Here is a 16,478-nt window from a genome sequence, read left to right as displayed (position 1 = left end):
CCTTCACTGCCTCCCTGAGTTTGCTCAGTTTCATGCTCATTGCTTCAGTGATGCTATCTAACCATCTCATCCTCTGCCGTCCTCTTCTCCTTTTGCCTTCAGTTTTGGCTCTTTTACTTTGCCCATATTACACCCCTATTGTGTGAGTTCCACTTGCTCCCAGTTGCTTTCCAGGTGCAATTCAAGATGTTGGTTGCCACCTTTAAAGGCCTAAATGGTATAGGACCAAACTATTTGTGGGACCCCCTCTCCCTGAGGGTATCTGCCTGCTCCAGGTCTCTTTCCTTAAACGCTGCCACATACCAGGACCTAGGCCACCACTCTCCTAGCCTTCAAAAAGGCCTTGAAAAGCTGGCTCTTCCCTCAGGTGTTGGGATAAGGTGAGCCTGGAGCCCAGGGATTGCCACTGTGGATCAGTCGTGGCGTGTTGACAGGGGTGCTGGGATTGATTTTTCTTTGGTATATGTTCTGATGGGTTTTACGGTGGTTTTGTGAGCAGCCCAGAATTGTGTTGCCCAAGATGGGCAACTCTACAAGTCTTTTAATAAATTCATCATGTCGTGTTAAGATCATGCATCATTAATTTAATATTTTTTTAAATCTTTCTCCACTGTTTGGCTAAACAGATTTATACATCATGTCACATAATAAATGGAGATTTACAGAGCACAGTGACTGACTTTATCCCATCACAATAAGCTAGAATGAAAGAAAATTGCATTTTGAGTTAGAGGAAAGGGTGAATCAAAGAACAAGATAGCCCTAGGGCTTCTTTACATCTTAGGTATTCAGGGTGAACTTTTAAACAATCCAATTAGCGCAGAAGAGACTTCAAATAAATGGGGGACCACCACCAAACGGCCCCTTCACAAGTCTTTCGGCAATCATAAAGAAGGTCTCTGTGGCTGATCTCAAAGCATAGATGGGCTGGTAGTGGAAGAGACTCTCTTTTCAAGGTTTTGAAATGTTTTTTGAAATGTGTCTTTTCTCCTACTCATTCAGATCAGTCTCAGAAGTGCTTTTTTAATTATTATTTTATATAGGACCTCCCTGCCGTGGTATTCTTCAAACATCTCATAGAACTTTTGAGTATTGCCTTCCCTTCAACTGTATATTTTAGATAGCTGGTTTTGTGGTCTCTCCCACACCTTACTACTAACACAATAGGTTTGAAGCCCCTAGCAACAGTGAAAGTGAAATCAAGACACCATTTAAAAGGTGGTGTGTTTTCCAAATTAACCCAGTCTGCTTTGCTTTGCTTTAGGTCTTTAGCTCCTTACAGCATCTTTCAAGCCAGTGTATATTTGGCTAAGAAAGAAAGATTATACATGCTTTTATGTCTTTCTGTTCAGCCCCTGATGCAGCTAAAAAAAAACTAAGCTCCCAGACAAGCTCACAGCCTTTTTTTTTTTTTGGTGGGGGGAGAAGCAAGGGGTCCTCTTAATTTTTGCATATTTCTCCTTTGTCCTTATTCCTTGAGGAACATTTTGGCTCATTTCACTATGGAATGGACTGTGTCTTTCCCCGAGAATGTGAAATATTTCCTGCCAAAGGAACAAAACATAATAAAGGAACCGAAATAGAATAAAAGCAATGATAGAACAGCAAGTAGACTTCAAATCCAAGCAGCCACAGAGAGAAGGGGGGGGGAGGTGTTTTTCCACCTCCTGTTCTCTCCCCAACAACCCCAGAAATGAATAAATGCCGTCTCATTCAGCAAATGTGTGCTTAACACTAAGCCTTGCATAAGTAACATTTTATCTCCCTTAGTTTGTGTGCAAACATAACAAGATTGCTCCTTCTGTTTTGACACTTTTCACACAATTTCTTAATTATAAACGCTTTGTGTAACAGATGAAATGGTGCTGGGGGAAAAAAATAAATTGGAGACAGGAGGCGTTTAGTACGGAACATCTGAAACGGTGGCATTTTAGAAAATCAGCATAATGATTGGAAGGATTTTCACAAAAGCTTGCATCCCAAAATGATGATCTCCCTACCAGCTCTCTGTTCTCTCCCTTGCTTTCATTTAACAGGGTTCGGCTTGTAAACAGAAAGCAATACACTGAGTTTTATACCTTGCCACGTGAGGCATATTTCTGAGTTGAAATGTGGATTTCATTAAATTTCAGGCCAAAACCCCTTTAGCACAGACATTCTGCCATCCTTTAGAAACAAACACAGAAACAATCCTGCCGCTATTATGAAATTGAACGGTACCAATTTCTTACGAGACCCGATGCCTTTTGAAGTTTCTTTCAATACTGTCACCCCGCTTGCACCAAATCTTTAATCCAGGTCGTTTAAAAACGTAGCACAAAAGCACAGCAAAGCCTGCAGCTTCGGCCATTTTCAGGGCCAAACTAACCTCGGAAGATCTACAGTCCGTCACTGGATGTCAAGCTTCACATGAGGCACAGCTGTAAATCTCAACTCTCCAGACACTTAATTCCTTTTTCAGGAATGGGTTTACTCGGCAGAAGGCTCTCAAACACGATGGAACTAGATCCAGAATGAAGCCATAGACACGGAGAGGTGCCCACCCAGAAGTCACAGCCTTTGTTTCAAATTATGCTGAAAGGTTTAAATTCAAGGCTTTTTCCTTCCGACGTTCTGAGTCCACCCATATTTGGCTGTTCTTTTCAGGGCTTTGGGAGCGTCACCCTTCCAGGTAGACCAGACTAGGAAGCCAATGCTACATAGGTCAGTACTACTTTTATTGTCAAGCTACAGTAACAGATTTTTGCAGGTCTGAATGTGCTCCCCCTGCCCCCTGGCCACTTTTCTCCATGTGAACTGGGGAAGGGCTTGTCTGGGATCTTTTTTTCATGTTACATTCTTGGCCTGGGCTCAAGCCCTGCTTATCTGACCATTGACTTGTTAGCAGCTCTTCCTCCTGTCCTTCAAGGCCATCCCTTCTTCCCCCTACAGATCTGTGGTGTTGCAGTGGCGGTCTGAGCTGAAAACCAGCTTGGTCCTGTCATCTAAACCCAAAAGTGAGTTCACACTTCCTTCTGGCCTTCACAGAGAGAAGGACTCAGAGATAAGTCCAGAACAGACAATGATGTGGGACATCACACCATCCTTATGACTTGGCACTGACATACTTGCAGGAATGCCACCTCCAACCAGTCTCAACTTGCCCAATACATTCACCCTAAGAAAACCTGCCAGTGGTCTCCCACTTCTGTGGAGTGAAGGGACAGAGGCCTGCAGGCACTGTTTTCAATGAGGCAACTGTACTTTGAAAGAGCCTCCCCCAGGAATTTGATCTTGGCTTTCCATAAACTATTAAAAATCTTTTGGAAAGTTGGTAATACCTGAGCTGACATAATCTATTACCACACTGTGTATGTTATGTTTTACTATTATATCATTGTGTTTTATTGTTTGTACAGTGAACATTTACTTGGTATTGTTAGATGTTGAAAACCGCTAAGAGTCTTCTAGACTGTGATGGGGGTCTACCGAATAATTGAATAATATGAGGCTTTCCTTCTTTCCTCCTCCCATTAGTGTAGGGGTTGCATGTGTAAAATAAGGATAGTAGGAGGGATGAATGTTTTGTTTGTCTGTCTGTCTGTCTGTCTGTTCCCAAGTGTTACTAAAAAAGGGAAATGACAGCCTGTCAGCCATAGCCACAATGGTGCTGTCAATATAACCAGGCAACTGTGATTTTTCTAGTTATGGCTCTGAGATTTTAATTAGACTAGGTCAACAATGTTTTGTGAATTATGATTGTACAGGGAGTGATTGTCTACACACGTTGAAAGAATACGCAGTAAGCTGGTCAGTACAGAATAACCCAACATACTAACTCAGTGGTGGACTTCTAACTCCCAACCCATTTTCTTCAGGCACCTATAACTCTTTCTACCTGGGCTTGCATTTTGAGATACACCAAAACTGTAAATCCTATAAACAAACATAGTGTTAAAATGAACCAAAATCCTCTAAAACTCTGTTTTGAAAAGTAAATCGGGGCACTGAAGACTTTCACAGATTTATCTTTTCAACAGCAGACTCCTAAAGTGGTCCCGAAAATTTCATTGGTGTGGATTTCAATAACAATTTTATTGACTGAGTTTCTGGTGAGATGTCTTAGAAATATTACTCAAGATCTCTATTGTCCCCCAAACCTTTTCCATTCTATGCTTAATCGTCCCTTTCAGATCCCTTATCTTGAGCCTGGCTTTGTCCCATGGCATATGATTAATTATCCAAAAATTCTATGTCACCTTCCCAAAACCAACAACAAAAAAAAACCCTTAACTTGAGTTTGGATACCTATGCCATATTTAAGATAATGACCAGCATTTGGTTACTGCCTTTTCTTTTCTTTTCCTTTGCTTTATGCCTTAGGTAGCAGAGTTTAATCCATGAAGACAGCAGCTGCTTTGATGTCTCTTAGGAATGTTGTCACAATGTATTTTTTTTTAAATTCGTGGTTGTAATAAATGCAATTAGTTTAGTACTCTGATTGGTTAAAGGTGTTTGCCAAAAACTCCTCGAGGAACCCAATTTGAAAAATAGATTGTGTCCTGACTTATGAGTAGGTCCAGTGCCAGTAGTACCTATTTTAATCTAACTCTATCCGGAAAACCTGTATAGATGTATGCTTTTTTTTCTTGATGATTGGGATCACTGATGTACATCACTGAGGTAGGTCATAATTTCCTTGATGATACCACATTTCTTCACTTTTCTTCACTAGTTCAGTTTCACTTTATGGAATCAGGGAATATGGATATTAATAGGACAATTGCATACTCTGTGGCTTAACAGTGTGTCTTAGAACAATGTCTACAAATCTTTCTGCAGACCTTGGTCTTGCAAACATCATTGTTTCTTCCATAGGTTTCAGGATGGATTGTCCCAGTTTTAACATCACATCTGCATACCAACAGCAGCCTTACATTAGAAAATAAAGCAACTGGTTTGTGTGTGTGTGTGTGTGTGAGAGAGAGAGAGAGAGAGAGAGAGAGAGAGAGAGAGAGAGAGAGAATGTAAAGACAGAGTAGTTCACTTGCCAAGGTTAAATACTACCACTAAAATCCTAGTCCTATGCAAATCAACAGACTTTTATTAAATGATAAATGCACTACAACATAAGCTTTTTTAGCTTGCCAATTTGGGCACTGGGACAGACACAAAACTGCATCAATTGTCCTAGTCAAGACCTTTCCATGTTGTAGGACAAGTTCTGAAAGATGGTTTACTTGTGTTCCCTTGGACACAAGTAAATTCCTCTATCCTATTGAAACTCCATTCACATGAGAACTTCTTTTTCCCCAAGCAAGTGAATGTGAAAGGACCTTTCCTTGACACATGAGAAGGTTGTTAAGGTACAGCTGGCACACATGCGTACATCTCACCATGGTTACACTGTGTTTCTCAACCTTGGCAGCTTTAAGATGTCTGGACTGCAACTCCCAGAATTCCCCAATCAGCATGCTGGCTGGGGAATTCTGGGAGCTGAAGTCCACACATCTTAAAGTTGCCAAGGTTGAGAAACACTGACCTCGAAAGTAAGTCCAAGTATTAGTGCTTGAATCTTCTTACATCCCCTTTCTCTATTCCTTTGTTTTCTGTGATGTTTATTATATTGTGGACCTGTTTTTGTATTTGCACAGCCTTGATAAAATGTTAAACATTTTGCACGTTCAACCCCTTCCTCCTCATTTGTACATGGCCAGGCACCATATTCATATACCTATAAGTAGCTGACATGCTTTTTCTTGCAGGAGGATATTATAATATTGTCTTTGAAGTAGAACAAGTTTGAAGTCACCCGTTAGAAATCTTACCAGTACTCACTGCTCTTAATTAAATATTAGGTGTAATTAGCACAAAGAGTGAATGCGAGGAATATTAATTTGATGCTTGTGGAAAGGATGTCATTGTAAATGAGAAACAGTGGGGGTCTCTGTAACATCTGTTTTAGACTCAAGGTAGCATCAAACTCTTTAGTACAAACTGCACCTAGACATTAATTCCCTACTTCTTTCTTCTCTGAGCCATTTTACCTAAAAATGCTGACTTTCATGCTTCTTCAGCTCCTATTTCCAGATTGTCTTGCACCTGCTTCCCAGAAACGGCCATTGATTTTTGATACAACTGGACAATTGTCAGTTGCCACCAGTGACTCATATTTTGTCTACTCGATTGCAACAACTATTCATTCCCATTTTGTTTGACTGTAGCAGGGTCCCCACCCCCAACCCTTGGGACTGTAAAGCAAGGGTAATGAACTGGGAGGGTCAGGTTTTGTGTGAGAGTTTTGTGGACGCTCTCACAAAATGCTGCCATGGAGATGGTTTGCAAATTCGAAAAAGAGCTATCTGGGTGAGCATAACTATTGAAACACACTTTGATACTGATTAATATTATGGGGTTTACATCCAATAATATCCAGCGTTCCTGGTGTCTGGCATCAACCGTGGGACAATACATCACATAGCCAGGGTCAGCATGGCTAAATATAAAATTGGTTTTATTGTGATTTCGTTGTTTTCTTGTTGTGAGCGGCCCAGAGTCATTGGGAGTTGGGCAACATACAAGTTTAATAAATTAGTAGTAGTAGTAGTAGTAGTAGAAAATACTTTGTAAATAAAACAGTTGAACCTGTTTGATTATGGTCGGTTTGATATGGCTTGCTTCTAGCACCAAGTTTAGGACTGACTTGCTTTTTTATTAACCCAAACTGCTCGTATTTTAAGGGAAGCGTTTCTTTTTAAAATGTCTTTTATTTAAAAATTACTGTTTTATACTCAGAAAGAGTCTGGTAGTCCCTTTTCCATTAACAAACTTTATTAAAAAGCATAAGCTTTCATGAGCTACACCTTACTTCATCAGATGCATAGAAAGGCTTAGACCGATGGTGGATTTAAACTGGGATGATGTGATGGAGAGAGATGAAGAATGTGAGGTCACTGCAGATATATGCGAGACAAATTGCAAAGACCTTCTCAAATAACAATTGTCACGCATTAAAACTCCATGGCGTGTGCTGCCTCGTTCCACTTGGATGGAAGTAAGAAACTTGTGGCTTTTAATAAAATTTCTTAGTCAGAAAAGGGGCTACCAGATTCCTTCTAATATTTTGCTACCATAGACTAACAGGGCTCTCCTTCGCCAATGTTTCAAACTCTTATCGCTTATTCTAATTCTTTTAATCTCATCTTTAGGTTTACTGTTATAGTTGCTTTGTGTGGGTTAATGACTGCAGTAACAGCTGATTGGATAGCCGGTTAGCCCTGAGAAGTGGTCCAGACAAGAAGCACAACTGAGAGTTCTAGCGCTATCTTTATTGTAAGGTTACAGTAACAGAATCTTGCAAGACTGAAAGTATTTCTCCCCTCCTTCTTGTTTACTCTCCAGAAAACTAGGGAGGTGTGATGGAATGGTTGGATGAAGGCCGTGCTCGGGGAGATAAGCATTTCCTTAGCCCCCAGCAGGAGCGCGGGAAGGTTAAGAGGATGAGACTGGCACCACCCTAAGGAATTCATGGTGTTTTGGCTGGCTGGCTTGGGAAGTCTGGAGAGATTGATGTCAGGTTCAGCCCAAAGAACTCCATGAAACAGTACAGATATAGTTCTGTTGCATTTATTAGCTTCCACCTCAAGACAGAAATCTCTCCAGACTGAACCTCAGTTCCCAAGCCAGCCAGCCAAAACGCCGTGAATTCCTTAGGGTGGTGCCAATCTCGTCTTCTTAACCTTCCCACGCTCCTGCTGGGGGCTAAGGAAATGCTTATCTCCCCGAGCGCGGACTTCATCCAACCATTCCATCACAGGAGGGTCCTTTCTGAGATGCTTTCCATGTCCTCCTTCTTTCTGTGGGCTGAGATATCTTTTACATGACAGTTTCCAGTCTGCAACTCTCTCTCCTGTCTCCCAGGGTCATTCCCACATACCATTACATCACCTTGTGGTACTGGTGCTATCACCCCCAACTTCTCCCACCCCACATACCTACTAACCAATTAGATTTCTGCACAGGGCCATTTCTTTTCAAACATAATGTCTACATGAAATTCTCTTCCCCTACCCCAACCTGTTTCTTTGCCTGTAGAGCTTATGTGGGGATCAGAAGTGTTCTTATAAAGAAATAAGATGCTAATACTGATTCTCCTTTACAACATTCCAGTTTCCCATTATTATTTTTTTTAATTTATCCGTAGTAGGAGACTCTATTTTGAAAAAGACCATTGGTGCAGGGAGCCTGGCAAACTTCATGAACTCAATGGACAACGTACCTGCCATATTTCCAATCCTACTTTAAGGATTGTTTGAATAGAAATTCAAATTCAATTCTTCATTTTTTAGACAATGCATTAATAGAAACTTTAGTTGACTTGCACCTGGGCTTGCGAGACATAATTGGCAGGTTAGCTTATGTTCTGCATCCAAGATGTTGAAACTATAAAACACACTAAACATAGTGTTGCAGAGAGGACTTGAATTCCTATATTGTTTTCTAAATACTGGTGATAAACAATAGGAATGGCAGGAAACCAGGATGTCTTGTTCCTTTGGAAATATTCACAGTTTAAAGACCCTTCTAAAAATCCTATTTATTTTCAAACTCTGTAGGTTTGCAACAGAGTCCTTATTCACTGATATTTTTGCAGTGCAGATCATTGTTATTCTTGTAATGTTTAAAGATTCCACTATGTACGTTCATAATGTTTAGCTATTACTAGATATTTGTTTGACTAAGCAAAGAGAGAAAAAATAAAAATTGAAAATCAAATTGTTTGACTTCCACTTAATAGGAATACACATTCCTGTGGTTAAAGAAAGGGGAAACTAAAAGCATTCTGTTTTAACCATTCTTATATTTCTGCTTTGTTGGGCACACCCTGCACGATTTAAGATTTTATTGATAATTTCAAAATTAGCCCTGAAGTGATTCACTGCAATCTTATAGACTCTGCGGCCTTCAGTACTGTTCCTCAACCCCCACCTCTATCACACACACACAGACACGATTTTGCTCATCAAGCCAACACAGTCTTGATCGTTGGGCATTGTGGGAATGACATTTTTGTAGGGTTGGGTTGGGTGGAGGAACAGAAAACGAAGGTGCTGATCCAAGTGAGAAAAAATGGTGTCTTCCTTAGGAAACGTTATTTGTGAGCAAAACCATCGGAGCTCAAGCTCCTTGCTGCTGATGAATGACAAATGGCACTTCCAGCGAGGTCCCAGCAGGAAGAGAAGCTCTGATAGGAACATGATGAAAGACCATCTTCAAAGAGGCATTAATCTTTGCAAGGCAGATCCCGCTCAATGTTCTCTCCCTCTTTTTCATTTTTTCCCAGGGTAATCAGGAAGTTACCGCACCTCCTGACACGATGGCACAGCCTTACGCCTCCGCCCAGTTTGCTCCTCCTCAGAACGGCATTCCAGGAGAATACACCGGCCCCCACCCTCACCCGACCCCAGATTACCCCGGGCAAACCACGGTTCCAGAGCACACGTTAAACCTGTACCCGCCTGCGCAGACGCACTCCGAACCGAACACAAGTGACACCAATGCACAAGCTGTCTCAGGCACAGCCACCGTAAGTAGGTTTTTTCCCCCCAACCCTCTCCTTTAAGCGTGTGAAATATTCCGCTCATTTTCAAAAGTCGCAGCAGGCAGAGTTCTGGGTCTCAGGTTCCCTTATGAACCCAATGGAATGGCTTGGCCTTCCTGGTGGAAACAAATATTTGCCGAATGTTGAATCTGACATTGGGTTCAGGGTAAACTTCAGCCGCTCAACTTCCTTACCGGGTGGGATTCTTAGATTTCAGCAGAGAGGATTTGGATAATAAGACCGATGTTTTACCTGGCCCTGGTTGCCTTCTGCTGTATTTAAGGAAGGAATGAACTTGGTTGAAACCAGTGTTCTTAACTATGTTTTCAGGGGGTGAGAAATAGATCCCACGTGGCAGTGATGAATGGGGTCCTGGTCTGTGTGGCTGCAGGGGGGTACATGGGAGGGGGTGGTCAGAAAAGCCCAAGAGGGTGGTCACAGCCATGTGAGATCTGTAAAAAGGGGGCAGGGCTATGACTGAGCCACCAAGGCACCACCTGGATTGCATGGGTGTGCAGCCTTTTGGATTGGAAAGAAAACTGCTTTAGAGCTTGTGTAGGTGCAGATGCCATCAACTCAAGTCAGCTGCAACTTTTCCAGAATTACACAACTGGCTGTCCTCAGAAAACACGCCTTTCATTTAGAAGGAGCTCTTGATAGGAGCTACGTATGCACCCCTGTGAGCTCTGCATTCCCACAGTTCCAAAGTGTGAACCGCTCTACGGGTTTGATCTGCAATACTCTGGCTGGAATCAGTGGCGTTTGCTCAAGTTCAATTGAATATTCTTCAGCTTTGAACCTCCCCAATCAGGATTTGTGGGTTTTTTCCCCCAAAAGATGCTCCTATGATTCTCCTCCCTCTCTTCTTCCCATAAAAAGAGTTCATGATAATCTTAATTTTAGGATTGGCTGACTAGAATGGCTGCTGAGATCATGTAAAGCAACATCCAATAATGCGTGTTTACACAATAATAATTGTGTGTTTACACAAAGGGATCTCTTTGCCATTGTTTGTGTTATCCGTTGAGACATGCTACTCTTTATGAAGACCTTACCAGTTATATCGGCTTTGCCTATTTTGCTTTTTTAAATCACCAGGGTTTTTGCACACACACACACCCTCCAATAATTGTAAAATTCCAATCCCTCATTTGGTGGAATATTCAGAGTAATGTTGCTGAGATTAACACCTTACAAATTAAGGTGGATTATCAAATCAAATCTTTAGTACTGTCATTGACCAGCATAAAGATGGATTATGTTTTTGTGGTTGGGGACCACACTTCAGTTTGTGGATGGGGGGAGATTGAAGAGAAAGGATTGCAATTGGTGGGGCAATTTCACGAAGTGGCTTAAAGCCATATCATCATCATCATCATCATCATCATCATCATCATCATCTCCTCCTCCTCCTCCTCCTCCTCCTCCTCCTCCTCCTCCTCCTCCTCCTCCTCCTCCTCCTCCTCCTCCTCCTCCTCCTCCTCCTTCTTCTTCTTCTTCTTCTTCTTCTTCTTCTTCTTCTTCTTCTTCTTCTTCTTCTTCTTCTTCTTCTTCTTCTTCTTCTTCTTTTCCTTAAGATTTAGGGAACTTGTGTAGGTTTGGGTAAGATGTGATACTTCTGCTCTGTGCTTCACTGGCCAGAGCACACCTGCAATGTTGCATCCAGGTCTGGATACAATAATACCAGAAGGACAGTGAGACACTAGAAAGAAGGCAGAGAAGAGGAACAAAGATGGTGAGGGGCTTAGAGGCTAAATGCTATGAAGAACAGTTAAAAGAACTCGGTATGTTTAGCCTAAAGAAGAGAAGGCTAAGGGAAGACATGATAGCACAAGAAGCGATGGGTGGAAGCTTTGCAGAAGGAGATCCAGACTTGAACTAGGGAGGAATTTCCTGACTGTGAGAGCTATGAAGCATGGAGCAGCCTGCCTTCTGGAGTTGTGAGGGCTTCCTTACTGGAGAGTTTCAAGCAAAGGTTGGGTGGCCATTTATCGGATGATCCCTACCCTGGGCAGGGGGGTTGGACCAAAATACATGTAAGGTCCCGTCCAGTCCTATGATGTTATGATTCTGTGTTTTATTTTTAAATCTGTGCTAAGCTTACTTTAGGGCTTATGCTATATTTGTGTGTATTGCTCTCCATAGGGTGATAGGAAACTGCCACGCCCATGTGTGGGAATCATATAGTTGAACTGACCGCCACAGTTAGAGGTTTCTATCTCTCCACCTATAGTCTGGCTGTTTGGAGGCCTAATAGGGACCTGATACCACAAAGTGCTTATTACTCAGTTTCCTTAAAGGAGGAATCAGATGGGGAGTTCTGTTTAAAAGGAAGCTCTCACCTATATATCAACAGGTGCGTAGAACCCCTTCACCCAGCAAACAAATCTGCAGATGAAAGGGTAGCTGTATAAAATGCTTGATTTTAAATAATGTATACTCTATTTAGGCATCAGGGCCAAATGGAAGACCCTGGTGACCCATTCAAAATCCAGATATTCTTCAACCCTGAATCCAGCAGGAGGAGGTTCCTACACTGTGTCACCAGGCAAAAACAGGAAAAACAGACTCTTACCATATAAATACGGCCCAATCTGTCTGCAGTTTTCACATTGCCTATCAATGGGAAAGGCAGAGGCCTGCTTCCTTATTATTACATTTAGATATTTCCCTTGCCCCAAGAGCTCAAGGCAGTATAGTTTTCTCCCACCCTATTTTATAACCACCACAATTATGCAGTAGATTAGGGGAAGAAATTGTGGGGGGCTTAAGTTTGGATCCACCAAGTCTCTGGCCATTGCTGCTCTGAAGCGGAAGAAGGTTCTGAGACATACAAATCCAGGATGAATATGAATGCACACACATATGGACTTACACACATGCAATATATATTATGAAAGTTCACTCATTTAGATTCCATCTTCAGGCAGCAAATTTGAAATATTTGTGTCACTTAGACTCTTACTACCAGTTTTCTGTCTTGTTGGCTTATTTATTCATTTCTTCCTCTATCGTAATTCCTCTTGGGTCAGAGAATTCAGATTTCCATGGAAAATAGGAATTCCTGCTGAAAACCATGGCGGGCTATTGAGGTCTCAAGTACGCAGTATTGAGTCCAGTGAAACAAAGAACCAATTTGGTATTAGGTAGCTTCTTAAATTTCTATGTTCCTAATTCCATTTTTCTTTTCAGTTCATGTGCAAAATGATTCAGGTGGCTTACAGAATAAAACCCAATAAAAAAGCCATTACATTTTATAAGATAACAAGCAATAGATTGAATGAAGCAATAGATTACCATGAAGACATTCTTAAGACAGCACTTGCACAATGAGCATAAGACAGGATGAAATTATGATAAAATCTACCTAAAACAAAACAAACATTCAGGAGCTGTCGCAAAAGTACAATCTCATAATTCAATTCAAAGTAAATAAAGTCTCATTTGAGTTTGACTCCGGGTGACTTCATGGAGACATCTAGGGTATTCTAGCATAGAAGTGATTTGCTACTGCCTTCTTCTAAATTTGATTTGTGAGTTCCTTTTAGATGGATTTGTATCCCTTTTAGCTGTCCTCATCCCTGTTATAGATTATTCTTAGCTTCAGCCTCCACTTTTGACCTTGTTGGCTAGGCAGAACCTTCTAGGAGATCATGCTTCTTCCAGCATCACCCTCAATGTCCCTGAAGCTACCAAGCCCTTCCACCATGGTATAATGGTAATTCCCTGCTAAAGCTTATGTGTCATGGTATCATTATCTTAATCAAGCCCCAACAATTTGGACCTGCAAACAAGAAATTGGATTGAAAACCTTGTGGGGTAATCAGATCTGGCTTTGTAAATGGGCCCATCAAATTCCCTGGGATGGAAAGAAATACTGATGTCTGTTCTGTCCTCAACTGACTTGCTGAGTAGCCTGGAGATTTTTTAAAAAAACAACTCTGGAGAAAATGGTTTTCTTTTGGAAAATGTAATAGTAGTACAATTCCCACTGTACACTCGTGTTGCAAAATCCCTTTCCTGTAGGGACAAAAGATCTGTTGTGCAGATAGTCACTCAAAGATTAAACTAGAATCATAGAGAGGTAGAACGGGAAGGATCCATTTAGACCCTGAAGTCCAGTCCCTGTTTACTGCAGGAATCCAAATTAAAGCATACCCACCAGATAGCTGACCAATAGTAGAGAATTTATGTAGCTCAGAACTGGTGCTCTCTGAGCTTGGGTGTTTTCCTGCAGACTTTTCATGACCAGGCTCAGTAACATCATCAGTGTAGAGGACAGCAAGGTAAACTTCATAGAGCACCAAAACTTCATTCTCCCCTGCATTATGTTGTACTGAGCCTGGTCATGAAAAGTCTGCAGGAAAACCACCAAGCTCAGAAAACACGAAGAACCCGATAGATAACTGATAAATTTCAGCTAGGCCATATACAACTGTAGAGAGTAAGGGAGATGACCTTGATGGAAATATGCAAAAATTGTTACCTAGGCAAAGAGGGCTGAAACATTCTTTATATCCTGGGAAGCAAGATAATATCTGGAAACAGTTCAGGCAAACACTTCCGTGATTCGCTGTGGTATAAGAAGGAGGGGAGGTGAAGCCCAATCAGACTTGCAAAACTGATGTCAGACCCACTAGGTAGACCAGACCAAAACATCAACTCCACAGGAAAACTAGAACTATAGTTTATTGAGATAGGCTATAGCAGAATCTTGCAATTATTTTCTAGCATTCAGTATCTGTAACTTAAATCCATTATTTCATGTCCTGCATCCTGGAACTAGAGAGGTCTTGACCTCCTTCTATGTGCCATCTATTCAGCTGATGGAAGAACATAATCATCTCTCTTCTCAAGGCTAAACCAACCGATTTTCCTCAAACTCTCCTTATAGACTCTCTTTCATTATTTTCCCCTGGGGTGAACCAGTCTGCTGTGTTAGGGCCTCTAGACTATTGCCACGAAGTTTGACCTTGATGTGTGAACTTTGAAATGAGGATATGAGGAAAGGCATTTCTTAAGTATTTTAGCTAGAAAAACACAAACGTTTTCATGGCAATTTAAAATAAAATACAAATTCTACGCTGGATGCCAGCATTAATTCGAATTTACCAAAGAGCTTAGATACTTTGGGGGATCTTTCTTATATGTGTTGCCTTAAAAAAAAAAGAAAAAAGAAAGAAAATTTGCAATGCCTCTGAAAAAATGCTACATCTTCACAAAGCATCATTTTCTAGCCACTGGGCATAGCAACCTGCTGAGATTTTGATTTAGACTTTCATCAGCCCTTGTTAAAGAAAGACTCCTAGAGTGGTGAACATTTTTTTTTCTTTTTTTAGAATTTTTCTCTTCATTGGGAGAAAATGCTGAAAATTACCACCTTGATTTCTCCATCTGCAAAGAGTTGCACAGAACTGAGGTGGTATTTTTGGTGAAGCTTTAGTTGAGCTACAGCATTAGCTCTGGATGATAAAGATAAGTTGACTGACATGCTATTTGTCCTGGAGGAGAGAGGATTAAGCAGTGACATGATATCTGTCTTGAAATATTGGAAGGGCTGTCACTTAGATAATGGAGCTATTTTGTTTTCTGTTGGTTCAGAAACTAGAACCTGAATCAATGAACTCAAATTACAAGAAAGAGATTGCAAAATTGCAAGAGATTGCAAAATTGCAAGAAAGAGATTGCAAAAAAACCCCAAATATTGGTTCTCTGATTTCCTGAAAGTTTTCTTCCTCTGGAAAAGTTTGAATCTCAGGGTGCTGTAGATTTTTTTTTTATTAATTCCTTTGGGCAACATGTCTGAGATTCTGCTATTGATGCAAGATGGTGAAATTATCATAAACATGTGGTGGTGGTGTACCTGTCTCTTCATCACTCTGCAGCCTCTTGGGCCGTCTCTGTTTTCTGATCTGAGAAAGAGTCATGGAGGAATTCTCACCCCATCACCTTTGGGCCTTTAATTGGAACAGGGAAATCAGGAAGCCTGCAGATCACTGATGGTACAATGTACACCACTGTAGATTGTACAATGAAAGTCACAACGAATTCTCTCTAGCACACAGTCATCCCTTGGCTACATCATAACTTAAGTAGTTCAAGAAACCTGTACACACACACACGCACCAATGTTGCTGGAAATGCCTTCTCCTTGGCAAGGTGTAGGCTAAAGCAATTTCTTTTCCATCAGATTGAAGGAGAATGGCTGGAAAAAAAAAAAACGAAACATATTTTCAGCGCAACCCAATTTTAATGATGCCTTAGGAAAAAGGTCCAGATAGTTGAATTCTTAAATAGTGGGTGGTGATGGACGGTTAAAAACTTTCCTTCACTGACAAAATATAAGATTAAGAGCAGGCAACCTTTTGGGGTTCCTATGGATAGATTTTAAAGTTTAAGAGGATGTTTTGGTCGCTCCCACAAAATGGCTGTCATAGGGCTATCTGTTCATAAAATGGCTATACGTTAGCAGAGTTAGTTGCAATAAACCATTTACCAGAAGGCAAACTTGTGGTTGTTCTGTGTCATCCTGTCTACCCCGTATCTTCCCAAGTTGTTTGCTATTGCCATACTTATTTTTCAGGATAAATTGGGACACTTCCATATGGGCTGGTAGTTATTTCCCTTTTTTTTAATCTTCTAAGATGTAGAGGCATTTTTGGAAATAAAGTAGATACTGAAGGAAGATACTTTGCTTTACAATATACCAGCTTTTTGTATATTTTTATTTGTGTTATCCTTTTAATAAAATATTAAAATCCTTTTAATAAAATAGAAGTGATCTCTACAGCTGGGCTTATCCATCACATTAGACCTTAAAGTCGTTATAGCTTAGCATGTTGATGAATCTAATCACTGTAGTATATAAACCATGGGTGTAGCATAAGGTGTCAATCCA

General features: G+C 41.0%; 1 protein-coding gene across 1 annotated transcript in view; it reads left to right on the top strand.

Annotated features, from left to right (window-relative positions):
• Positions 1–16,478, top strand: part of RBFOX1 (RNA binding fox-1 homolog 1) — a 399,208-nt gene that overhangs the window by 210,516 nt on the left and 172,214 nt on the right. The window contains exon 2 of the mRNA XM_088152958.1: positions 9,323–9,565. Coding sequence (XP_088009084.1) covers positions 9,323–9,565 — 243 coding nt within the window. The remainder of the gene's footprint in view (positions 1–9,322; positions 9,566–16,478) is intronic.

The sequence above is a fragment of the Python bivittatus genome, unplaced genomic scaffold (genome assembly GCF_059951505.1).
Source record: "Python bivittatus isolate LINGU-HERP-01145 unplaced genomic scaffold, Pbiv_v1 ctg000030_np1212, whole genome shotgun sequence".
Lineage (NCBI taxonomy): Eukaryota > Metazoa > Chordata > Lepidosauria > Squamata > Pythonidae > Python > Python bivittatus.
This window is presented reverse-complemented; position numbering and strand designations above follow the sequence as displayed.